Source organism: Martes martes, assembly GCF_963455335.1.
Source record: "Martes martes genome assembly, chromosome: 5".
NCBI lineage: Eukaryota > Metazoa > Chordata > Mammalia > Carnivora > Mustelidae > Martes > Martes martes.
The window spans coordinates 132674194-132700614 of record NC_137892.1 but is presented as its reverse complement, the minus strand read 5'-3'; the positions used below and the strand labels follow the sequence as shown (position 1 = coordinate 132700614).

Sequence of the window (26421 nt, the reverse complement as noted above, 5' to 3'; positions counted from 1 at the left end):
GACTCAGAAAGGATTTCAAGGAACAGAATTTTCTGCTTCTTTGATTCCTTTAAAAATAAGAGTATCTTGGGATGCCTGGGTGCCTCAGTCAGTTAAGCATCTGCCTTGGGCTCAGGTCATGATTCCAGGGTCCTGGGAGTCCCACATTGGGCTCCTTTCTCAGAGGGGAGCCAGCTTCTCCCTCTTGCCTGCTGCTCCCCCTGGTTGGGCGTGTGCACTCTCTGAGAAAATAAGTAAATAAAATCTTATTTAAAAATTTAAAAAAATAGGAGTCTCTTATGTGACATCTGCTGCCCCCCATCTTCCGCCGTGCTCCTTCCTGACTCCTTGCCGAGAATCACTCACATGTGCTCCTCTCCACACCCCGGGGATCTTTTATTCCAGGGCTAAGAATCTTTGTTTCTTTAGATTGCTGTTTAAACATTTCTCCCTGGTTATAAACTTGGCTTTGTGTCTGGGAGCCCTGTAATAACAACAATAAAAAAAGTCATTTAGTAAGCCGAAGCTGTTAGAAGCTGTTAGATAAATGGCATTACAACTGGCTGTCAGTAGTAAAGTAAATAGTAAAAAGATAGCATGACTGGCTGGTCCTTTAGACCACAACCTGGAACTGGACTTTTGTACTTTCTGCTGAGAAAAGCATGAGGTGCCTAGGAGTGGGAGGCTTTACCAGATGACACGCTTCTGCACAACGATATTAACTTTCTGATACACTCTGAGCACTTCTCCTCTCACTTTATTTCCCTACAGTGAAATGAGGGGGACAGGCTCGGGTTTGACAGATGAGCTGTGGCCGGCGCAGGACAGTTAAAAGGAGTTCCCCAGGGCACACACAGGGCCAGTCCTCCGGCTGAGGCCTGTGTCCGGACACTCTGCACCTTAGCGCTCTGGCTTGGGGACATAACGTCTCTGCTCACATGCCTCGGGTTTTTTGGCAAATTACATCTCTCTTTACTAACCTCCCTACTTTTAACTATCTTTTCACGGAGGGAGCACGCGTTTGGAAACCGGTTGCAGGTGGAGAGAGGCAATGTTCGGTTGGCTAATCACGCTTTCCAAGCTATCTGGCTCGCTTTTTCCCCCATTCCGGCAGATAGCTAACTTTAAGTGCTGCTTTCCATTTGTTGGCTGCACTTAATGCTCTTTTAGGTCCTGCCTTCTTTTTGGGAACAGCGGTGGGCGGAGAGGAAGGAAGCGTCCTGCAACTACCAATACTTTCCTCTAGGAGGAGCCGCGCGGCCCAGAAGAGAGTGACACGCACCAACTCCAACTCCTTCGCGGGGAACGCTTCATCCCAGCTCCTCGGAATGTCTGGCCCGGACCGCGCTCCGCGCCTCCGCAGCGGCTCTCGAACCCGTCGCCCCGAACTCCCGCTTCCCCTCGCCGCTGCAGCCCGGGTCGCGGGGGCGGCGGGCCGGGCCCGGCGTGACCCCTGGTGAGCGGCGGCCGCCGTTTCCCACCCATCCCCTCCCGTCCTCCCTTCCCGTTTCACCCCGCCCCCTCCTCCTCCCCAAGCCTGACAGCCCGCGAGCTGCCAAGCAGGGCGCAGCCATGGGAAGAGGAGGCGGTCTAGGGAGCGGCGGCGGCGGCGGCTGCTGGAGCGGCGGTGGCGGCGGCTGCTGCTGAGCCGAGGCGGCGGCGGGGACCCCGGGCTGGGGCCGCGCAGGCCGGAGGCCCCCGCGCCCTCGGCCCCAGCGCGGAAGCGAACCCGCGCTCTCTATCCGGAGGCGAGACTCGGAGGTACTGGAGCGGGGGAGGGCCCTCAGGGAGTCGGGTTCTTCTTTTCCCCCTTTTGTGCCTGGGGGCCTGGGAGTGGACCAGTTGTTTATGAAAGTGGGGCTCTGGCTTATGGATTTAACACGAATCTTTTTTTTTTTTCCCCCGGGGGACTTAGGGGTTGACTGTGCTTTCCTCCTCCTCGCGAAGAAGTTGTTTGCGGGTGGGTTGTTGTAACCCGATCCACGCTATGGATGTGTGTGTGTGTGTGTGTGTACCTTGGTGGTGGGCGTCAGGGAGTTGGGGGCGATAGGCGAACCATCCCACGCTGGCGCCTACTGTGACCAGTGCTTGCGGTGCCTGGAGGGGCTTCCTTTGAAGCCAGTATTGTTAAAGTCCTAAAAGTTTTGCGAGTGCTGCTCTTTGACAACGTCAGCCGGGCTGGGGCAGGAACGGCTGAGGCTGCGGCCGCCGAGCGGGGAGAGGTCCCAGGCGGCGCGACCGGAGGAGAGGGGAGGTCGTCGGGCTGTGCGCGTCGACACCGCGCGCTCCTCCCCAAAGCGCACCGCCCTCTGCGCGTTTGTGCAGACTGCAGCCACGCTTTGGCACCGGCGGAGCTGGGGTCAGTAGAGTCGCGGCCACCGGTCCCCGGGAGCTGGAGTGGGTAGAGACAGCGTGGCGAGCCGAGCACCCTCAGCCCTTGACACACTCGTGGTTATGAAATCAACCAGGCTCAAAGTTTGGACAGAACTGCCCGAGGCATGAGAGCTGCGGGTGAGTGGGGGAGCCGCGCGTCTGGGGAGAGGGTGCTGGCGGCGTGCACAGGGTGCCCGGCAGGGTCACCCACTCGCGGGTGCGTGGGGGAGTCTATTTTGGGGTGAGTGCTTTATATATAACCCGAGTGGGGACGCCTCCTCCGGCGTGGCTGCGGGAGTTGGTAACCTGGCTCCGGGTGTGTGTGCTGTACGGGTGTACGTGCGCGCAGTGTGTGTGTGTGTGTGTGTGTGTGTGTGCGCGCGCGCGCGCGCGCGTGTGCGCCTGGGGAGGCGTGTCGGCGCCTGAGCCAGTAGGGTGTGCAGGGAAGAGGTGGAGGGGAGGAGGAGGCCAGAGAGGTGCCGCCCGCCCGTTTGTGCAGCCAGGAGACCTTGGAAGGGACAGGGAAAGGTAACGGGAGGCCAGAGGGTTGGGAAGTCGCAGGAGTCCTGCATAGGATTTAAATACCACGGACTCTGAAAACACTAAACCCCTTGCCTTTGAGGAGCTGAGGGCTGGAGGTGGAGGTTCCTGGAACTCTCCGGAGACTTGGGATGGAGGATGACGGTTTTAAGACGTGGGTGTATGTGTAGGTACAGAACCCTGGAGGTCCAGACCCAAGTTGGACTGCAGATCTGAAATTCCCGGGGTGCTGCTGGGCACAGTCCAGAAACTAGATGGTCTCTGGGGTGTTTACCTTTAGGATCCGTGGCACGTGTGCCTGGAAAGGCACTCACCTTTCTTCATACATGTTGTGGAAGTTGTGCTGTGGGCAATTGGTGTTCTAGGCTAGTTTCCACCCGGGTCACCCTGCAAGTCCTTTTCTCTGGGGTGCCAAGGTATATAGACCTTGGAGGTAATTAATGTGAAATATTTTCCAGAAATTAAAATGCTGGATAGAAACAAAATAAAATGATTTAGTAGACAGGATTGTTGGTTCCGTCTTTCCTGTGATTGGGGATTCTGTTTCCTTTTGAGAAAAGCTTGGTGTTCCCATATTAGATTCCAAGGGGTCTCTGGTTATTTATAGTTTCTCTTCAGATGGACTTCAGATGCTGGAAGGATGTGTTTTCACACAGAGACCCCTGGAAAACATTATTTGTAGTTTAAGCACTGCTCATCCTTTTTCTCCTTCCACCCTTGTAAACGTCTTGATTCACATACGTCTAAGGGAAGTGGTGAGTCAACATTCAGTTTTTCATTTGGAGTAAATATATCACAGTGAAATTATAGTTTTGGTCGGCTGAATGAGATGGAAAGCCGACACTTAATAGGCAAAGGTGTGAAATGAAAGTCTATAAATGTAGCGACAAAGCCATGACTTTCTAGTGCATTTTTTTTTTTTTTCAAACTGAGCATAACTCTGCCTTGCAAATATTTGTTCTAGGCAGAGTTTGGGGCTGTGTTTTTTCTATTATTAGTGCGTAAACAGCAGACTCCACATCATAAACCACTTAAAATGGATACTAGGCATCTTCTCTGTGCTCTCTGGTGCTGGTGTTTAACAGATGTTTAAGGTGCTTGGTTACCTCTGGGATTATCATGTGGAGTATTTCATTAGGTCAGGACGTAATGTTTATAGCATAATGTAATAAATGGAGCCCCAGTTGCAGCGTACTTCTGCCAAGTGCATGAAATACCCCAGTATGGAAACAAATCTTGAAATTGGTCCAACTTGGAGAGCTTTTTGGCTATCTACCGGTAAGCATTGTTAATGTAAAGATAAATCTGAGTGATACAGTGAGAATGTGGCACAGCAAATTGTTTAACTTACAAAAACAGGCGTGGGTTATATTGATTAAATTTGCTAACCCGAAGATTAAACTTCTCTGGTCACTCCACTGGTAAATTGCACAGTAATGGGGACTTGGTTTAGTTTTAGAGAACAGTTAAAAGTATGTCAATAATGAAAATAACTTAGTGTGTTCACATGTGTCCATAAAACCCTCACCCTTTTTTTTTTTTTAAAGGAGAAAACTGTATAATCTCTGTGGTAATGATTTAAATAATAAGAGATTTCAACTCATCCAGTCACTTTCTGAGCATTGAATTGATAAGAATGGAAGCTTGGTAAGGCTTTCTAGTCAGCCCTCTGCTCATTGTGTAAACAAAGCAATGAGGGTATCTTTTTGACAGGGGATTTTTTTTCAACCTTGAACGGTATAATGTTAATAACATGCCCAATAAAATGGTTGATGAGTATGGTAACCAATTTAAGAGGTACCTAGCAGATGCATGAACGTGCACCTCAGCAGCGCTTTCTGTAAATGGGCCAGCCCACCTCTTCTTGAAAATAATCAGCTGGGAATCTTGCTTCCTCGCTGGCCAGTCCATTCTAGAAGAGATTCATTATTAGAATGCTCTGCTTTGCACTAAATCAACATTTTCTTGTACCTATTGACCTACTGTTCAGTTGCTGGAGCAACACACAATGAATCTAATCTCTCTTCCCTTTAAGTGCTGTATTTGAAAACAAACATTATGCCCCTTCTTCCTGAATTATTATTATTATTTTTTCTTATCCTTGGTGCTCTTCTCACCCACAGTGGGTTCCTACCCTGCCCTGACAACATGCCCCAGAGTCCACATTCGCCACATCCCTCGTCATGTTTGTCACCTAAAACTCAGATGTGAAATCCTTAGTTCTGGACTTTCTGCATCTGTTCAGGCTGCTTAATATTCATGAGCTATTTTAACCATCTCATTACACAGCTCACTAATTTCAAAGCTGTAAACAAGATAGCAACTTACTCTTTTTAGATTAGTCATCCACGGTCAAGACATTATAATCCTTCAAAATATTTTTCATGTTAACTGTACTGCAGTAACAAAAAAATTTTTTTTTGTCATGCCTGAATGTCCTACCTATCTATGGAAGGTGTCATACAGTGAGGTCCATACAATCCTACTACTTAATTTTCCCCTATCAAAAGAACACTAAGCCAAAAAAAAAAAAAAAAAAACCAAACAAAAAAAACCAGATGTAGAATATTCTGCAGACAAGCAAATTGAAGTTGCATATCACAGACAGGTAGGGACCACGAGGTATTCTTTTCCTGGACCTTATTGTGTCTGCTTCCACAAGCATGAGTCAGTCCTAGCAATCAGGCATTTACTGAAGGCTCATCCTCTCCAAGTCTCAGAGAATATGCCGTCTGGCACTGAATGAAGTGACAGTACATCTGACAGAAATGCTTCCTCAGGCGACTGGAATTGAAGATGTATACACAGGACATGACTGAGTCAATAGCCCATTCTTCTGGAGGTAAATGGCTTGTCATGTCGCAGGCAATTCAGAAGCACACATATTTCTGCGTTGGTTCTAAGACAGGTTCTTGCCTCCTGTTGTGTGTCTGGATCCAAGTCAGACACAGGCTGTGATGGTTTTCACTGACCAAGTTCTAGCCTTCTTGGAGGAAAGAAGCAAAGCTGGTATATACAAGGCGGGGGGTGGGGGTGTGGGGGGAGGGAGGGTGTGGTTCGAGGACAAACAGCTTTGGGGCCCCTTGGACCTCAGTTTGAATTTGAGCTTTACCACCAACATGCGTGTTAGCTCCTCTGAGACTCACTTTTCTCCTTGGTGAAAATTATGATGCTTAACACCCAGGGCTGAGGTATTGACACATAGCCCCTGTAGCATTTATGGCCTCTACTGCTCATTAGACACCTGCCCGATACGATGGATTGCCCTTTTATGTGCCTGTCTGGGGCTTCCCAGCTAAGTTATGTTTCCCCAGCTACCAGCTGAGAATTTGCCACAGCTGAGAATCTTCTGTCTTCTTGCGAGAAATGTTTATGGTTGATGATGATGACGATGTTTTTTCTCAGCAAGGCTGAATGTGAAAGAAAGAAAGAGCCATTTTTCCTGGCATAAAGAGAAAGCCAACCTGTGATACGGACTGACATCTGGGTCTACCAGAAGGTCTTCCTGTGCACATGGACTTTTAGTCAGAGCAAGGGGCCAATGGCAGTCTGTGCCCTTTAATGAAGTGGTTCATGCTGTCCCCCTTGTGTGCTGTGTTTGCAGTGAGATTCCTCACTTATCCCCTTGCATTATGATCCCCATCTCTATCACATTTGCTTCTGAACTGTATTCTGTTCTCATAGAAAGGAAGGAAATAACCAATGATAAAGTGCCTATTTTTTTTTAAAGTTCAAAAATTCATTTCACAACTCTCTACCTTCTATCTACCCCCCACCCTCTGGGAAAAAAAAGTTATGGCAGACCCACTGACAAGTACTTAGACATGTAATTTCCAAACCAAAGTTCTACTTTGATATAAGAAACCCTGAAGTCAGGATGGCATAATATGAAACCATAGTAAAGTTGGTGTCAGGCAACTTGGGTCCCCTTGAGCTCTGCCGCCTGCGGGCTTGTAATTTTTGCTAATTATTGAACTTCCCTGAGCTTCGTATTTCTTACATGTCAGTAACAGAGAACAAAAACAAAAGCGAGGAATAAACAAGATGCCCTTTTAGGATTCTTTGGGGGGCTACGATTTGAGTTCATTTAATTATTGAATTTCTCTTTTCTCTCAGCGCCTTTGGGACTTCAAGTGAAACTTTCTAAGAACACCTATTTCATTTGTTTTCAGTTTTCTGGTTCTGTTTTTCCATATCTGTCTTCCTTGCTAGGAACAGTTCCTCAAAACAGGAAATAAATTTTATTCATTTTTATGTTTTTCCACTCTTTGCTGAAAGCTTGTAAACACAGCAGTTGTAAAAAAGTGTTAGTCTAATTAACACGGAGTGCTTTGGATAGTCGAACTCTAATTCAGAGCATTTATTTAACAAGCTACAACAATTTTCAATATAAGCATCAAGAAATAGTGTGTGCTTTTCTTATTCTCCCACCGTTAATATTTTTAATCAATTAAGTAAAACCGGTAAAAGTGTAATCAGGGCTGTGCTTCCTGAAACAATACCAGCTCATCACGGTCCAAAGCAGAAAGTCCTTGGGAAGCAGTTTTCTTTCCTTGTTTGTTGTTGTTTGTTGTTGTTTTCGCTTTAAGGGAAAGACAATTCTGTGAGGTTTACCAGACTCTTAAAAGAAGGACAGAAGGGATCCTTGTTTAGTTTCAACTTATTTCTTCAGTCAGTGCTTTTCACTACCTTTTAATAGAGGCAAATGAAGCCTTAGGTCAGGAACCAATTTTCCCGAATAATGGTTCATAAGAAGGCTGTGATTTTCTCAGAAATTGTTGGGCTGTGTTTTTTTAATTAGCATCTAAACCTACCTTCAAATGCTCCATTTCAAAATCAGTAGATAATTTCTCCTACAGAGTTCTTAAAACTTCCAGATGTGTGTAGTGCTTTGATGAGGCATCACTTCTTTTGTGATGGACAAGACTTCAGTCGGTTTTCTTCAGAATAATATCATTATAATCCCAATGAATTATACTTCTTAGATTGTGAATTTGTTTAAACATAAACAAGTCTATCTCCAGCTGGCTGGGCTTCTAAGTGAAAAACGTATCCCAGGGAAAATGCTCACTTCACGGAGACTTGACACAGGTGGCGGAGAATACTCTGAGAGAGCCCTCGTTCAGCCCTAGAACACCAGAGGAGTTTGCAAATGGAATAGGTGCTGTTATGTACTTACTATGGTGGACAGCCTGCTGGGCTAGACATTTGCTCTAGTAACTCCTCCTTGATTATTTCCTCAGTTGTTTACAAAATTAAATTTTTAAAGTATATTATTTAAAAACTTTAAAGAACTAAAGGAACTCTGTTCCTACCATAAAGTCACTGGTCCAAAGGAAAATTCATTTTTTTCTTTCTTAAGAAAAGTACTTTATTATATAGTAGGCACCGTAGCTATCTTTTTTCCTTTGGGTTGCCGTACCAAAAAAAAAAGTAGAATGTGGCCGTTACAAAATAGACATCCAGAGTTCTCTCCCCACGTGCTTATTGAAACAAAAGGTGCTACCAGTGATGCGCTAAATGGTTCATCTGAACTTTGGTGATGGCTGGTCATAAGCTTCCGCCGGTCTTCCGGTTCTGACTGCCCCTGGCCAGGCAGCCTTTGTCCCTGGTCAGGATGATGGCCTGTGATCCTAATTCACCCATCTGCTGCTTCTTTGGACACCTGCAAGCTACGTTATTGTTATCCCAGAAAACCTCAGTTGGGCAAAGCAAAGTGAAAAACAGTCTTGGAAAGCTGATGCGAATGATAAATTATGAAAAGAGTACTGAAGACAGAGCCTCGATGAGGGCTTCTTGCCCTAGGGGTAGAAGAAGATACCAGAATCCTTGGACAAGATGATGATGAATGAAGAAAAGATACCACTTTGATGCCTTGCAAGTCAGAAAGATTACAGAAAGTGAAGCGAGAATGAAGAGGAATGATTTCTTTTATATTAGCTCTCAGCATAGTATCTTATTTCCTTTAGAGACATTGGCACAACGGTGCTTTACTTCTCATAGAAAAGTTGTTCAGTGAATATTTTTTCATGACCTTAGTTTGGTGTGAAACAGAGAAATGGAAGTGTTGATAAGATGGATGTGGCGAGCTGGGGGGCGGGGGTGGGAAAGGATATGGATGGAGTCAGGTGCTGAGTAGGATCTAAGCTCGAAATGCAAATTTGGTATTATTCTCCTCAGATTAGTGATAACACCCAGACTTGATTACCGGATTTCCCAGATGGATCCTCTTCAGGGTTTAACAAAGTCAAGAAGTTTTTAGTACCTGAAGCAAGATGGAGACATGTTGAAATTTTTTCTGTGGGACTAAGTGGGCTTTGGGAGACGTATCCAGTCTGCCAGCTCTGAGTACGTCCCTCATCAAAGAGCAGACAATTTTAATTCTCTTTGCCTTTGTCCTATAAACTTTAGTGTGTTTATTCCTTATAGTACATGTAGGGTATGTGAGAATTAGGAAAGTCATCTGAAAAGTACCTTGAAAACTACTTGGGAAAAGATGCTGAATAAATAAAATTTTTTTATTAGCCTGCAGGATGTAAGTTTGGCCAAGCTAGTGGTATTTTTGGGATCACTGTGAAAAATCAAAGACAGAACACATATTTATTGAGTCATTACTATGTTCCCAGGAATGTGCTAGACACTCTGGGGAATATAAAAGTAGTATAAGACATGACCCTTGACTTTGGGACCTAGCAGTCAAGCTAGGAAGGCAACACTAATAATGTTTGTTGTGTGATTAGGGAAGAGTAGACAATTATACAATTTAATGAAAAATTCAGTTACAGGCCGCAAATGCTATATTTATTTTGAGAGAAGGGAGATCTGTTTGGGCTGAAGTATTTGGGGCAAGAGCTTATGGGCAAAGTGGCTTCTGAGCCAGTACTTTAAATATGGGTTTTTTTTTTTTTTTTTTTTTTTTTTTTTTTGATAGCTGGACGTTTTGTGTGAGAAGGTTAGGAATTGAGCACTAGGAGACATATCTGGAGCTCACTGGGGCTCAAGGGAGTAGGCAGGGTGGACCAGGCAGTGGATTTGTTTTACACTAGAAGGCTTCTTCATTGCTTATCATTAATGCTGTGTGTACATCTCTCCTTCAGGTGGGACTATTGGGATGGCCACCCTAAACCTAGTCCTTGCTGGAAGGAAGGGGTGGCTGTTGCAGAACGTTTCTGCATACTTATCTTATATGAACATTATATAAATTCAATTTGAAAATTTCTTTAATAGTATTCCAGGAGATCAATAAAAGATACCAACAGTATGGCTTCCTTTCAAGAACATGATCTTAATTGGACCCTGCAATGGTAGAATTGGCCTGTGATTCCCTCCTTTACCCCCACTTCCCTGCCACATGCTATAAGGACAGTTTTGGCCCAGTAGTCAGAGGGCCTTATGGAACTTGCAATCATCCATCAGTGTTTCTCAACAAAGGCACTGACTCTCTGCTAGCCTGTGCCTAGGGGTATTTGGAAATATGATCGTTACACGGACTAAAAAAAGTTCTAAACAGAAGACGTGAATAGACATTTTTCCTCAGAAGACATCCAGATGGCCAACAGACGCATGAAAAGATGCTCAACATCTCTGATCATCAGGGAAAGGCAAAGCAAAACTGCAATGACAGATCACCTCACACCTGTCAGTGTGGCTAAAATCAACAACACAAGAAACAGCAAGTAGGGATGTGGAGATAGGGGAACCCTCTTGCACTGCTGGTGGGAACGCACACTGGTGCAGTCACTGTGGAAAACAGTATGGAGGTTCCCCAAAAAGATAAAAATAGAGCTACCCTATGACCCAGCGATTGCACTGCTTGGTATTTACCCAAAGACTATAAAAACGCTAGTTCAAAGGGACACATTTACCTGATGTCTGTAGCAGCACTGTCTACAATAGCCAAATTATGGAAACAGCCCAAGGATCCATCAACTGATAAGTGGATAAAGATGATGTGAGATTTATCTATGTATTATGTATCTGGATATATAATGGATTATTATTCAGCCATTTGCAAAGACCTGGAGAGAGCTAGAGAGTATTATGCATTATGCTAAGTGAAATAAGTGAAAGACAGATATATGATTTCACTCGTATGTGGAGTTAAAGAAACAAAACAATTGAGGAAAGAGGGGAAAGAAGAGAAAGAGAGGGAAACCAAGAAACAGACTCTTAACTAGAGAACAGTCTGGTGGTTACCAGAGGGCAGGTGGGTCGGGATTAAGGAGGAAGGGGGCTTGTTGTGATGAGCACCAGGTGTTGTATGAAAGTGTTGAATCACGGTGTTGTATAACTGAAACTAATATAGCACTGTCTGTTAACTGGAATTTTAAAAAAGGAATTACAGGGACGCCTGGATGGCTCAGTTGCTAGGTGTCTGCCTTCAGCTCAGGTCAGGATCCCAGGATCCTGGGATCGAGCCCCATATCGGGCTCCCTGCTCAGTGGGAAGCCTGCTTCTCCCTCTCCCACTCCCCCTGCTTGTGTTCCCTCTCTCGCTGGGTCTCCCTCTGTCAAATAAATAAATAAATAAATAAATAAATAAAATCTTAAAAAAAAAAAAAAAAGGAATTACAGGCTTTTTTAGTACCCAGAGTCAAGGGTGCTTAATTTCTGTAATGCCAGGAGCAGCCCTACAAATGGAAGAATTATGTCTTCAAATGCCAGTGGACTGCTGCTGAAAACTGATTCCAACATCCTTATTTTGTTTATAGGTGAGGAATGGGAGTCCCCGAGAAGTGACAAGATTTCTCTAGGATTAAAGCTCCACCACGACAGTGACGGGTTTATAACCCAGCTTGTCTAGCATTCTTTCCAGGACTTTCTGCTAAACCACATTCCCACCCACAAGCATTGACTGTAACCATGAAACAGTGTGTTATTTATCTCTGTCTTCCATATGTGAGGCTGACAATTAGCTCTGTTGACTACCTGAGTGGTTGGATTGTGAATTGAGGCAAGTGACACCTGACTAGTTCTTTTCCCAGGGAACACACTGAGATTTGCCTGTGAATCAGGACCCGCAGATGCCCTCTAACCCATCAGCCACTGTGATAGTTTCCAGATAGGTCGGCATTCTGGAAAGGGGATGGAACAGGCTTTGAAATCACACAATCTGAGCTTGTCTGATGGGGTCTGAAGCCAGCTTTGCCATTTACTACCTTTATGTCTCTCAGCAAGTTAATTAAACTCTCTGAGCTTGATCTGCAAAATGGGGATAGTGATTCTTATGTTACAAAGCTGTTGTATGAACATTGGGGTGCATGTACCCCTTCTTTTCACTATATCTGTATCTTTGGGTTAAATACCTAGTAGCACAATTGCCAGGTCATCGGGTAGCTCCACGTAGCCAAACTGGAAGGAGCCGAGATGTCCTTCAACAGATGAATGGGTAAAGAAGATGGGGTCCATATATACAATGGAATATTACTCAGCCATCAGAAAGGGTGAATACCCACTGTTTGGATCCATGTGGGTGGAACTGGAGGGAATTATGCTGAGTGAAATAAGTCAAGCAGAGAAAGACAATTATCATATGGTTTCACTCATATGGGAACATAAGGGATAGCACAGAGGACCATAGCGGGAGGGAGGGAAATCTGAAAGGGGGGAAATCAGAGAGGGAGATGACCCATGAGAGACTGTGGACCCTGGGAAACAAACTGAGGGTTTCAGACGGATGGGGATGGGAGGGAGGGGTAACTGGGGGATGGGTATTAAGGAGGGCTTGTGTTGTGATGAGCATTGGGTGTTACATGCAACGAATGAATCATTGAACACTATATCTGAAACAAATGATGTACTATATGGTGGCTAATTGAACATAATAAAAAAAAAGAGAGAGAAAAAAATGAAGCTGTTGTAGTGTAAGTCAGTCAGAACAATGACTGGCCCATGGTGGATGCTGCAGAAAGAGAAGACTTCCGTGTGCACCCTTCTGAGAGGCTGGGCGCCCAGGGTCTTAATACCTTTACCCATAAAAGATCACTTGATACCAACTGCTGCTTTTTCCCCCCTCTTCTCCTTTCCCCATTCACCCAAATTTAGGGCTTCAGTGAGTCCTTGAAGTGGTTCTTTTTTTGAACTATTGAAATGTCCCTCCTTCAGAAGAGTACTACTGGCCAGAGATTAGTTTCTCTAATCCCGGCTTCCCTGGCAGTGTGCCTAGACTATTACCGCACAACAGAAATGACACACACACCCACATCGGTTACTGGCGGCTTCTGAAACTTGGATTTGAAAGTCAATATTAAATTATTTCTGGATATATGTGTTTGTCGGGGAGATTTCTACCGGTGTTGGGAGACTCTCATTAGGCAAGGTCATACTGTCTGTAAGTTCAGGGAGAATTGAAGGTTGGCCAGTTGAGGGGGTCGTGCTGTGGTAAAAGGCCCTTGTGGGTAAAGAACAGCCTATGGTGATGTGGTACAAGATACAAGAACCTGGGGGAAAGCACACAAAATCCTGAGGGTGTTTCAGTCCTTGGCTTTGAGGAAATATCCAGACTTTGACACACTCTAAGTGCACACTTTCCCATTGTTGGCACCTCCAAAAAGGTAAAATGATGATTCTCCTACAGATGTAAAATGAACAGATGTAAAAATCATACGGATATTAATTAATGAAGTAACTTAAAAAAATATTCTAGCCGCTTCAAAGAATAACTCAGAGAACCACAAATGTATATAAAAGAATGTTGAAGAGAATTTCAAAATCCAATCTATGCATCCTCAGGATAGAAATCGATTACATTGCAGTGGACACAACTGACTTGCACCGCATGGACAAAAATTATTTTTATGGCTCATTTCTGGAGGTTAACTCCTGACTCCTCCAAGTGAAAAATAGCCTCCTCAAAGACAAAGGCTTGGATCCTCATAGGATCAGCTAATGCCAGGGGGCCTCAGCATTCCATTGAAAGGATATCCACTAACCTTTCTCATTTCTAAGTCAAAGGTTTTCCTTACGCCTTTATGATTCCACTAGCCCATTCCTGCTCAAACCCCTCTAATTAGCTGATGAATATTTGGGGGAAGTGGAATTCCTGTGGCCTTTGGGATTCTCTACCTTTCCGAAATATATGCTTTATTTTTAAAAACTTTTCATTATGGGAAATTTTAAGTACATGCAAAATAAAGAGAATAGTATTTTGAGCCTCAGGGACCCATTCCTCGTCAGCTTCTTTTTAAAAACATTTAAAAAATTTATTTAAATTCAACTAGCCAACTTACTAATTTCATTAGTTTCAGATGTAGTGTTCAATAATTTATTAGTTTCGTTTTCTAGAGCCATCAGCGTTTTGCTAATTTTGTTTCATCTTTCCGTGCTGCCCCCGAGTATTTTAAAGCAATTCCCAGACATCTTGTCTTTTTGTTTGTAAATATAAATACTTTAGCATGCATATCTATCAAGTAAGCCTCCTATTTTTTGGTAACTATAGAGTCTGTATTTTATGGGGATAGAAGAGAGAATACTTTATGAGAAAACTTTGTACTCTTCAGGCCTGACTTTGTGATATGTTGGTGGGGGAGGCCCAACAAAGTAAAATCTGTGTGTGTGTGTGTGTGTGTGTGTGTGTGTGTGTGTATCTATCTTCAGAGGATGCTTTCTCTGTCATTCAGGCCCCAGCTCAAATGTCACCTTCTCAGAAAGGATAGGACCCCTCTGATCCCAGTCTAATAGAATAACCTTCCCCCAGTGAGGTCATTCTATCATATGATCCTGTTTTGTTTTGATATCACTTATCATTATATGGTATTACCTTGTTTATTAATTTGTTTTCCTGTTGTTTGTCCATTTCCGCCAACAAAATACAAACTTTATAGTAGGGACCTTTTTGTTTGATCACTTTATATCCCATATAAAATCCTCAGTTATTTTTGGTTAAATACATGAATGAATGACTTTTAGTAGTTAATAGAAGTTTGGTTAGCATTCTTCCAAACATTTCTCTTTCACACATCCAAAAATGTGTGGCTATCATGTGCCAGTTCCTAGCATATTTATAATTTGGTGATTTTCCTCATGCTATGGAGTGAGGTGTTCTTTCCAGGGACTGAAGATAATCCAGGAGAGCTATACTATCTCCCTATAAATTACCCTAAAACCGATATATCCAGTAGCCACTTTGTCAGCAGGCACAATTAGGAATAATGTCTTGGTTTGGATTTCTCCCAGAAGCAGACCGTAAGATAAGAATGCAGGTAAAAGTTTATTTAGGAAAGTGAAATAAGGAAGGGAAAGGAGCCAATGAAGGCAAGTTCCTTTGGCAAATGGAGTTTTTTATTTTCCCAGAGAGACTTTGGGAGCCCAGGCAAAATATATCTCAGAGTCCTCTCATTCCAGGATTCAAAGGTCTGAATAGTCAGTCACCCACCAACTGCCATCAGACATCAGTTCCTGGTCATTCATGCTGGGGAGGGCAAAGCATTTAGTCTTCAGATAAGAAAGAACTCTCAGGAAAAGAAACACCTGGTGCTAGCAGTTAGGAATTAGGCAGGGCAAAGTAGAGGTGAGGGGATGTGGCTGGGAAGGGGGCAGGCAACTTACACTGAATAATACAGTGTGATATTTTTCAAATATACTTTTTATTTGGACTAATTTCAGGTTAACAGAAATTTGCAAAGAAAAATTGTAGAGTTCCTGAATATTCCTTGCCCATTTCCCCCTTATGTTAATATCCATAACCCTGCCATATTTATCAAAATTAAGAAACAAAGATTAGTACCAAACTATTAAATAAACTCCAGCCTTTATTCATATTTTGTTTCAACTAATGTGCTTATTCTATTCCAGGATTCAATTCAGAATTTCACATTGCATTTAGTTTTACACTTTGTATTTTATTTTTTTTTCTATTATTTTTTAGGGGGGGCAGAAGGGCAGAGGGAGAGGGAGAGAGAGAATCTGAAGAATCTCTGTGCTGGGCGAGGACCTAGTCACAGAGCTCAGTCTCACAACCCTGAAATCATGACCTGAACCAAAATCCAGAGTCCTATGCTTAACTGCCTGGGCTGCCCAGGTGGCCCTACGATATTTAAATACTGCGCATATACTCTTGTATTGGAGCCTTCTCATGTTGAAATAGTCTTTGTAACTATAATTGTTAAGCTCTGTGAGTGAAAAATCCGATGAGGACGTTGACGATATCCAACATCATGTTAGACAAGGTTATGTTCTCAAAACAAAACAAATGTATCAAAACAACAATAAGAACAAAACTGTATTCCGTAGACCTATGTGTCGCTGAGCCTCCGTCAGTTAGCTGAGAAATACCCATAATGATGTGACAACTTGGAAGCAATTGGATTTTCAGCATGTATCCTGATCATTAAATGTGGAGCAGGACCCCCTGAATCAGATATGACCCAGTCCTTCTGGTGTGCCCCCCGTCGTGTGTGCATGTCGTAGTTAATTCTGCTGACTGTTGGACTCAGGGCAGCTAAGCTACTTGTCACAGGCTCTGCAGGTTGTAAATGACACCACTGAAATGAAAAAGATGTCTTCTGCCTTCAGAGCCTACCCTCTTACTCCTTGGTACTCAATTTCTACCATTCTTCTCTGCTTGCCTAGCACTGCTGGGTGCCCTTCTCCTAGGCATGTGGTCTTCCACAAGTCTGTATTCCCAAATCTCAATGGGTGTGGATGCATGGTATATTTCAGGGTGAACTGGATCTATGAATTTTTTCAAAGCCTACCTAACGATTGTGAAACCTGTTCTCTTGATAGCCACATACACTGACCGTAGAGCTCTGCAGAAAGTCACCCATACTCCAATAATGAAGTTTGATATAGGGCTAGTAACAGGTTTGGAAGCAAGCATCTCTAAAGAGTGGGGCATTGATGTTGTGTAATAACTAAAATATTGTATTATCCTATAATGTGTTTGAGTTTGGAGAGTTGACCTCCATTTCTCTGCCTTTCCATAATTAGGGTTTGTTTTTGTTTTTGTTTTTTGTTTGTTTGTTTTTTAGTGTTATATCAGGGATATGGCGCATTCAGTGAAATATTTGACTAATCTTTATACTTGCAGTGGCCCAACTGAAAATTTGTCTAGGCTGCCTTAGAACTCAGGACATGAAATTCAGAAGGAAAAATTCTTATAAATTATTTGGGCTTTGACTCTGGGAAGATAAACAACATGAGTATCTGGGCTAACCAATGCTGAAATTTCTCTAACCTCTAATTCTACATTCAGAGAAGAATATGCTTTAAGGGTTTTTGTTTATTTTTACTTTGATTACAAGTTGTTGGAAGCCTAGAGTTAGTATCTAATAACACAATCTGTATAAAACACAAATTATTGGCTCGCTATGAAATCTAACTTCTAAGAAGATACGAAGGGACAATCAAGTAAAAATGGGCTTTTTTTTTTTTTTTTTTTTTTTTAAGAAGAAATAAGCGGGGGTTGACCGAAAGGTAATCCCTTCAGGCTCTAATGTTTAGAGCATTGCACGTTTTTGAAGGAGAAAAACCATGACCTTTCAGAACCTATGTGTCAGAGTGTTTTCTTGACTTAAATGGCTGCTTTAAGTTGGCATGGGTTTATGTGATGGGTTATGTGGCATGTGACCTTTGACCTTCTGTATACGCATAGTCTGTTCATGCAGGTTGGCCAGCTGAGCTCGGCCAGCTCGCCCCGGCTCTCGGGGTCTCCGGAAGAGTGGGCCAGACCGGCTGCACCACAGGCCTCCACCCCTGCGAGATGCCAGGCTTTGACACACTGAAAAAGTTGAACTTGAAGAAACTGCCTCTCTTCTTTAAAAGAGCATGCCCTCAAAAATGTTCTTATAACCTTATCGATTTCCTTAGGTGGAATCTGCTTTTCTGACTGCATCTTTTTGCAAAGCCCTCTGATTACTAGAAGGAAAATCTCATTAGCTGTTATATGTACACATTCGGATTTACTTTCAAGCTCCTGGACTATAAGCTCCTTCTGGGGGAAAGGACTGCCTGTTCTCTACTTCGTGGGCATGAAGTAGTTTGCTTCACCGATCACTAGTGTGGGGGCAGCGTTAAGGAAGTGCTTACCACCATCAGGGCCTCTACAATGTTCTTTTTCATGTTATATTGTTTAATCCCACATAAAACCCCTATGAGCCACCAAATTCTACATTTGGTGGAACTGTGGCCTAGTTTCACTAATTTGTGTAAGGACCCACTGCTGGCAAGCAGCACGGACAAGACTCCAAGTGTTTCTAACTCCCATGCTTCTAATCATTCTAACCACATTATGGGATGGTTTTAAAACCATTCACAAGTTTTTCAAGAGGTGGAGTCCACGTTCCCACTCCTTGAGCACGGGCTAGACTTCATGGCTCATTTCTAACAGAGTCAAGTGGAGGTGAAGATGGGCAGCTTTGGAGACTAGCTCCTTCAGAGACATCGTGCTTTCTGTCTTGGTTGCTCTGTCTTTGGGATCATTCACTCTAGCAGAAAGCATTTGCCATGTTTTGAGCTGCCCTATGGAGAGACCCAGATGGAAGGGAAGTGAGGCAGACCCACAGCCAGTGTGGAATGAAGAGCTTAGGTCCCCAGGCCAGCAGCTACTATGAAACTAAAGCATCTTGACAACCACCACCATGAGAATGACCTTGGAGGTGGAGGCTTCAGGCCCGGTCCCCCTGCAGAATGATTGTAGCCCCCTCCCCTCAACAGCTTGACTGCAGTCTCATGAAAGACCTTGAGCCAGAACAACCCAGCTAAACCCCTGCCAGGTCCCTGCCCTAGACTGTATGATAATAAAGATTTGTTGTTTCAAGCTGCTAATTTGTTATGCAGCAGTGGATAACTAAGGTCGCCTAACACTGTCTTGATTATTTTTTGTAAAAGAGGTTGTCTTGGGACGCCTGGGTGGCCCAGTTGGTTGAGCGTCTGCCTTTGGCTTGGGTCATGATCCAGGGTCTTGGGATGAAGTCCTGCCTCAGGCTCCCTGCTCAGCAGGGAAGCCTGCTTTTCCCTCTGCCTGCTGCTACCACCCCCACCCCCCGCCAGCACTCGCTCTCTGACAAATAAATAAATAAAATCTTAAAAAAATAAAAATAAATAAATTGTCTTAATTTCATTAAATCTTAAATTTTGAAATAGACAGCTAGGAGGAATTTTCCAGGGGCGGGGGGAAAAAACATGCTGCTGAATACAAGCAGTAAAATATTAGTACCCAATTAACATTATCATTACAATGACTTCTCTGGGATTTGGGATTTTGTAATTCAAATAGCAGCTGCTTTAAAAATCTGTGATTTAAAGAGGAAGGCTATTTATAATAATTACATTGCCTACATAACGTTCATTTTGAACTTTAAAAAATCCTTATGGGAAAACTCAGGAAGTATTCTGTTTGGTAAGTTATCACTCATAATCATAAATTGTCAGGACCGTGCTTGCACTTCACATGATTTAAAGAGGGACATAAAGCAAAGTTGAATTTTAACCTCTTCCCTGGTGATTTTACCCAGTTTTTCAAAGAGGGTCCTAAAAGCTCAGAGGTCAAGTCGTTTCTTGGTTTGCTCTGCCTGACAAATTGCATTAACTCTACTTTATGGCCACTTGCAGTTTAATAAATGACTTGGACTTTGATTAATATCTTTTGGGCTCAAGACCAGGAATTTATATAAGACTTGGGGATATAGTACTATGAACTTATTTAAAGATGGACTCTGAAAGCTGGAGGGAGGTATATTAGTATTGGTTTTAGCGCATGCAGAGATACTGAATTTGGAGTATGCTAAGTCCTTACAGAAGATCCTAGTTGATTGTCCTTTAAAAAATTATGTGGAAGTTATTTTTTTCCTATATATTTATAAAACGATCTAAGTGAGTTAAGGAATCCATTCATGAAGTAGATAAGACTAGTTCTTGTTTGGTATTCAGAATGAAAATAAGGTAGAGGTGCTGGTTTTTCCTTGACTAAGCTGGAGAACGCAGATCAGACTCTCCGAGTCCTTCCCTTTCCGTGTTTTTTCCCTCCACACGGCTTGTATCTGGAGTTCTCAGAACCACTTTTTATATTGAACTGAACTTGATAGTATATGCTTGACCTTGATTCATGGGTTTGTGCTGCAGGGGAAGATAAAGAGGAATATCGATAGCCTGAGTGCAAAAATCTAGCCCCACTTCATTCACATGCTCACCTACTCACAGGTTCACTCATTAATTTAATCTACACTGTGCCCAGAATAGTGGACTGGCTGCTAGAATACTCTGATAAACAACCCAGAAGTAACCTCTTTCCTACCGGAGTTCATGGTCTAGGATGGAAAAAGACATAAACCAAGTATAATTAAAAACTGGTCTTAAGTTATATGAAATCAAAGTATAAGGCAACTTGATCTGTTTGGGGCTTGGTGGTTAGGGAAGGCTTTTGAAAGAAGACCTTTGAAATCTAAAAGAGTAGCGTGTGTTGAGGGGAGGGGATGGAAGCACAATATGGGCAGAGGGAACAGGAGTCGGGAAGATACCTGGTACTTTTGAGAACTGAACACAGTGTGATCAGAGTTCAGAGATTAAGGAGGAGCATGATCTAAGAAGGGGCCAGAGAAGGGGCTGTATCTTACATGGTGTTGCAACAAAACCATAGAAGGTCTTAAAGCAAGGGGGTTACATCATCAGTCTTTATTTTAAGGAGGTCCCCTGGCTCTGTTATGAAGAATGAATGGAGGAGGAATAGAAAGATATATCTAGGGAGATAGATTATATCAGGAAGAGGTGTTGGTAGCTTGGACCAGTGTGGTGTTGGGAGAGATGGAAAGAAATAACTAGATTTGTCATTTATGGTCAATAGATTTACCATTATTTATGAAGTAGAGTAGATGGGACTTAGTGCTGACTTAGATATTACTGGGTGAGGGATATCATGACTAACTCCCAGGTGTCAGGCTTCTTAATGTGAATGGGCAACACTGGAGGGACACCAGGTATAGATTGAGAAAGTAGCTTAGTTTGGGGACATCTTGAATGGAGGCCATTTTAAGACATCCACAGGGCAATAGTCTTGGGTCCTTAATCTGAGGAGGTATCTGAAGATAACTGGAAGTTAGTGGTTTACACACAGTCTTGAAGCCACAAAAAGATCACAGAGGGGTCATGGAATTAGAGTAGAAGGCATGCTTTGAGCCCTAACATACTTCAACATGTAAAGGTTAAGTAAAGGAGAAGTTGACAAATAAGAGTGAAAAATGTGACAGAGTAGATGGTAGAATGTCATCTGAGAGGCCAAGGAAAGAGAACAGTTTCAATGCTGATAAGGTTCAAGTGAAAGTCCAGCAAATGTCCTTTGCATTAGTAGAGTAGATGTCTTACAGGACTTTGAGGAGAGCTATCCTGGTGCAGTGGTGGAGGCAGAGGCCAGAGTGAAAGCGCCCTGGAGAGTGGGTGGGAAGCAAAGGAGACAACAGATAGAGGTAACTCAAGACATTCGACTCTCGGGGTGCCTGGGTGACTCAGTGGGGTAAGTGTCTGCCTTCAGCTCAGATTGTGATCCTGGGGTCCTAGAATCGAGCCCGCCATGGAGCCCCGCATCAGGATCCCTGCTCAGAGGAAGCCTGCTTCTCCCTCTCCCTCTACCTGCCGCTCCCCCTGCTTGTGCGTGCACACACACACTCTCTCTCTCTCTCTCTCTGTCAAATAAATAAAAACAAAAAAAAAATGACACTTGACTGGCAAGGGTTAGTTGAAAGGACAAGAGCATTAACTGGAGAAGGAAACAGTTAAGGGAGGATTTTCTAAAGGTGGGAGATTCAAGTATGTTTAAAGGTTGATGGCAAAAAGCTGTGGGGAGGCTTGGAGATAGACAGAAGATGGATACTTAATCATGCAGGGTTCCTGAGGAGATAGGAGTGATTGGGTCCAGAGCACATGGGAGTAATTAGAGAGGAGAAAGGTTCCAGCCCCTCTGTCCTGGGAGAGAAGGATGAGGGATGTGTGTGCGTGCCGCGGTGTGGTAGCTGAAAATTAAAGGTTTCTGTCCGATGGCCTCTGTCTGCTTTGGAAGGTAGTCAGGTGTGAGAGTGGAAGGAGGTGGGGTACTGGAAAAGAAAGGAGAGAATTTCAGATATTTGAAGAGGAGAGAAAAAGCTAGCACGGGAAAGGGAATACGTTAGTAAAGCTTAGTAGGACTGCTCGTCCTTACTTGGAAGACTGGTTGAGGTTGATGATCACAAATTCAGGCTGGCTACCACTGTTGCGAGTGGGACAATATACGTGACCCTTTCTGCAGGTGTTCCACAGTTCGCCAGGTACAGAGGAAGTGGAATCATCTAGGCCTAGGGCTTTGACATAGAGGTATGATGGAAATATGGCAGTAGCAAGGGAGCCATGAAAATGATAAATCAGGAATCAAAGCCAGTTAAGCAAAAAGGAAACAGGAGAGGGAGGGAGGCGAGAGCTGTGTGAAGGTCATAGTGAGAGTGGTTGATTAAAGGTGATGTAGGAGCAGAAGTCAGGGACCAGAACAGGACTCAGCATCCCACACCAATTACATACAAGTCTCTGGGAGTGGGACCCCTAGATTATTTGCAGCTCCTCGGGTGATTCCGGTGCTTTTTGGAAAAAGGACCTCCCATGCCAGTGTAATTGTTATGAAGCCCAGGATGGCAAAAGATACTAGCAGTGTGAATTCAATGAAAACACAGAAAAGAGGAAGCAAAGAATTGTGCCTTTAAAATAAAACAAACAAAAAGACTGAAACTACGCCTTCCCTTCTTTACAGATTGAAGTCATAACCCTTGCCTTCTTGCTCATTCTCTCTGATATTTGATGTCCAAGGCCAAGAAGAAAGTTTATTATGGGGAGGATGGTATAACTCAGGATGAATTACCTGGGGGCTAGAGGCTTTGAGATTTGGCTGATGGGAACTAGTTGGAGAAGCATGATGACTAATTGTGGACTACAGTCTCTTTGGAGAGGCACCTCGTGGCTCGCTTGGCACAGACAGTGTCTGGCTGCAGAGGTCTGAGTGTGTGGCACAGGTCCCTGTTTGGGGCCTGGTTGGCCCTCTGTTAGCCCAGATTCTTGATCTTGGTGGCTCTATTACAGTCTACTCATCTTGGAACAATTGAGAATTCTACTCATTGAAATCACTATGAAGGTTTGTTAAGGTTTTACCTGAATTCAGTGATAAAGATCATCACTGCTAGGTGCTTCTGTCAAGAAACCTTATCTCTGTTTTTACCTTGTCAAATAGAGGGCCACTGTACAGATCAAGGTCGTCTCCTAGAGAAGACCATCATAAGAACATTCAGGTAGCAATGGAGTTATGTAAAAATATTAGTATGTTTTACCAGTATGTTAGCAGGGTTCTCCAGAGAAATAGAACCAATGTGTACACGTGTGTGTGTGTGTGTGTGTGTGTGTGTGTATATGTATATAAAGAGATTTATTTTAAGGAATTAGCTCACACAATTATGGAAGCTAGCAACTCCAAAATTTGCAGGGTAGGCTGATAGGCTGGCAGAGAACTAATGCTACAGTTCAGTTCTCAGGGCTGTCTGTTGCAAAATTCCTTCTTGTTCAGAGCAGCAGGTCAGTCTTTTCTTCTATTTGGCCCATCAACTGATGAGATAAGGCCCACCACATTACTGAGCAAAATCTGCTTTTACTCAGAGTCTACTGATTTGAATGTTAATCTCATTCAAAAACACCCTCACAGAAACAGAATTATGTTAGACCACATACAGGTTTCCCCTACTATCTGAAAGTAGAGCATTCCTGTAAAAACCTTTGTACACTAAAATGGCATAAAATAAAGAAGCAGCTATCATTAATTTATATGGAAAATTTTTCAAGTGTCCCCAGAATAACCTCTTTTAGACTTTTTTAATCCCGTAGGACGTATCTTGCTAATAGGTGCACGAAAGAAATCAAGGTTAAGCATAGAAGCTCACAGATACACTTCACAGCCGTGGTGGCTTGTGGCTGAGACGCTGAGTGTAGCGTCTGGTGAAGGAGCACGGTGGGGCCACCCTCACTGTTTGGGGTGTGCACTGCCTCGGAAATGGCCAGCTAAACACTGTATTCTCACTTTTTCCCTGTTCTCGTAAAAGCAAAAATCCTCTTCGGATTTCCTTCCATTGGCGAGAACAAGGGCAAATGTAGGTCTTTCACAAAAGTGAAATGGTATTAATGTGAACTTTGGGAAAGTGGGGGATCCTTCTGTCTGGGTGCTGTGGCTCTGTCAGGTTAACACAAACTTTAACCATCACACCAGTTATAGTACTGTCTTCTCTGTATTCAACAACAGAATTGAATTCCTTCCAATGTGTCATTTGTAGAAACACTGTGTATGTTGGGGGCTATGCAGAGTATAGATGCTGTACCACAAAGTCTGGTCTTCTTTGAGATGCTGAGCATTTTTCTGTATATATTTTTCGGCACTGTTTCACACCACTTAGAGTAGTTCCGTACGCATCAAAAGCATGCATACTGCTTAGGGCCAGTGACAGGTGACTTCATACAGATGTGTCTGAAGCCAGAGCCTTGTGAAACAAGACACCACAGCAGTTAGTAGATCTCAATTTGGCAGTAGCTATAAACATTAACCAGAAGGTTCGCTGCTGTTTCCAGCTCATACACCTGGATTGGAGCAGGACCAACAGCCACAGCAGTCCTTCTGTAGCTTCCTTCAATTCTGTCTCACAGCTGCCAAATAATCTTGAATGTTGTTCATCCACTCACTTTCTCAAAAATCATCTTACAAGCTTATGGATGGACTTTCCGATCCCTTAGCCTGGTACTCAGCCCTGTGATACTACCCCAACCTACCCCAACCCAACTGAGCTTCAAACGGAACTACCCCTTTGCCCTCCAAATATCTCCTTCATTTCTGCCTGGCAACTTTTGTGTGTATTGTCCCCTCCACCACGGCCCTGCTCTCTCCCATGTTTGCATTCTCTCATTCTCCTCCTTGGAGGCTGAGCTCAATTGCCGCAAAGTCACACTCCACAGCGTCTGCTCTGACCCTTCCCCTGCCCCTCCCTGTCGCCTTTCCAGCGACAAGCTCCTTTTCCCTTTCCCTAGCACTTCGTTGGCACAGTTACTGAGACTCTCACGTGAGCTGGTTGTGGGCATTGTCTCACCTTCCGTGGCCTGCCTCCAGGATTGATGTTGCAAGCTCCCAGCAGCCTCCCTGGGGCACCTCGCACGTGGTGAGCTCTTTGAAAGTTCTTGCTGAGAAAATTAAAGGAAGGGACCAAATGTGTAAAGCCTCATTATGATCTGTCGTCATATCCTTGACTTTCTCGCATTTCTTCCACAGTACTTAGCAATGTGCTAGGCAGGGAGCCCACAGTGGGCATTCGCTAATTAGTAATTAATGGATTTGTTCCGTATTTGATAAAGTTTGTTGGGTGCTCTCAGGCTAAATGAGGCTTGGTCTGATGAGACAGGTTTCAAAAGGCAACATGATTGCTGATGCCTGTAGTGAGAGAACTATGGTATCTTTTAAAGCCCAGGAAATAGAAAAATCGATCAGTCATAAGTCAGATTCATTGTTAGAATTGTGCCACCATCGAACTCTATATTGGTGGGTGGCGGTGTCACTAGAAGATCCCCCACCCTGAGAGCACCCACAGCCAGCTCTGTGTCCTGGAAGAACAGTAGGAGTGTGTCCTGCTCGGGAAAAGATGTGGTAGTCTGGTAATCACTGTGGTTTCAAAAAAATGTTTCTTAATTTATGAACTTGACATGAGTGGGCTTTTCTGTTTCCTCCAATCTCTGGTAGTGAGTTTTGTGAAAATGTTCTTGATGTCTCCTAATGTAAATCACAGCAAAAGAGCCTTGGATAAATATTAACAGGGATTGCCTATGGTGTCTGTCTTCTGATTTGAAAAATGTACTCAGTTCAACATTTACCCATATGTCACCTACAGTTCCGAATAAGGAGCGTCTGACTAAAGCTCTGTGTACTTTAAAGAAGGGAGCCAATTTTTTATTAGTTTGTTTTAATGTATTTTAAGGCTTCTATTGAGATATAATTAACAAACAACATTGTGTAAGCTTCACGTACGCACTGAGATGACCTGATGTATATATCACGTATCGGTAATACACACGTATATAACAACTACATTAAGGGTGGTTAATACATCCATCCCCTCATATAGTTACATATGTGTGTGTGTGCGTGTGTGTGTGTGTGTGTGTGATGACAGCATTTAAGATTTACTCTATTAGCAATTTTCAAGTCCTACAGTATCGTTCGCTATAGTCCATGCTGTACGTTAGGTCTCTAGGACTTACTCATCTTATAACTGAAAGTTTTTAACCCTTTGATGACTATCTCCTCACTTCACCCACCTCCCAGCCCCCCTGGTAATCACCAATTTACTCTGTTTCTACGAATTGGACTTTTTCAGATTCCATGTGTAAGTGGGAGCTTACAGTATTTTTCTTTTACAAGAGAGACTCAAAATGGGGCCAACGTATGAGATTCCTAACTGAAATGAAAGTAAAAGAGCTACAGATACCAGCAGGCTCACTGTGAACAGAAACCACAGTTGCCACGGGAGGCAGAACTGCCCAGGAAACCCACCTTTGT

General features: G+C 43.6%; 1 protein-coding gene across 4 annotated transcripts in view; it reads left to right on the top strand.

The window, feature by feature from the left end:
- The first annotated feature begins 1526 nt into the window (after positions 1-1526).
- GHR (growth hormone receptor) overlaps positions 1527-26421 on the top strand; it is a 257386-nt gene continuing 232491 nt past the window's right edge. The window contains exon 1 of one of the 4 annotated variants that reach the window (XM_080803555.1): positions 1527-1740. Coding sequence is in view for 1 of the 4 variants with exons in the window: in XM_080803550.1 (XP_080659676.1) it covers positions 2478-2490 (13 nt within the window). In the remaining 3 variants the exon portion in view is untranslated. Of the gene's footprint in view, positions 1741-2174; positions 2491-26421 lie in introns of those variants that run through there. The other 3 variants (XM_080803551.1, XM_080803552.1, XM_080803550.1) reach the window with 3 other exon arrangements.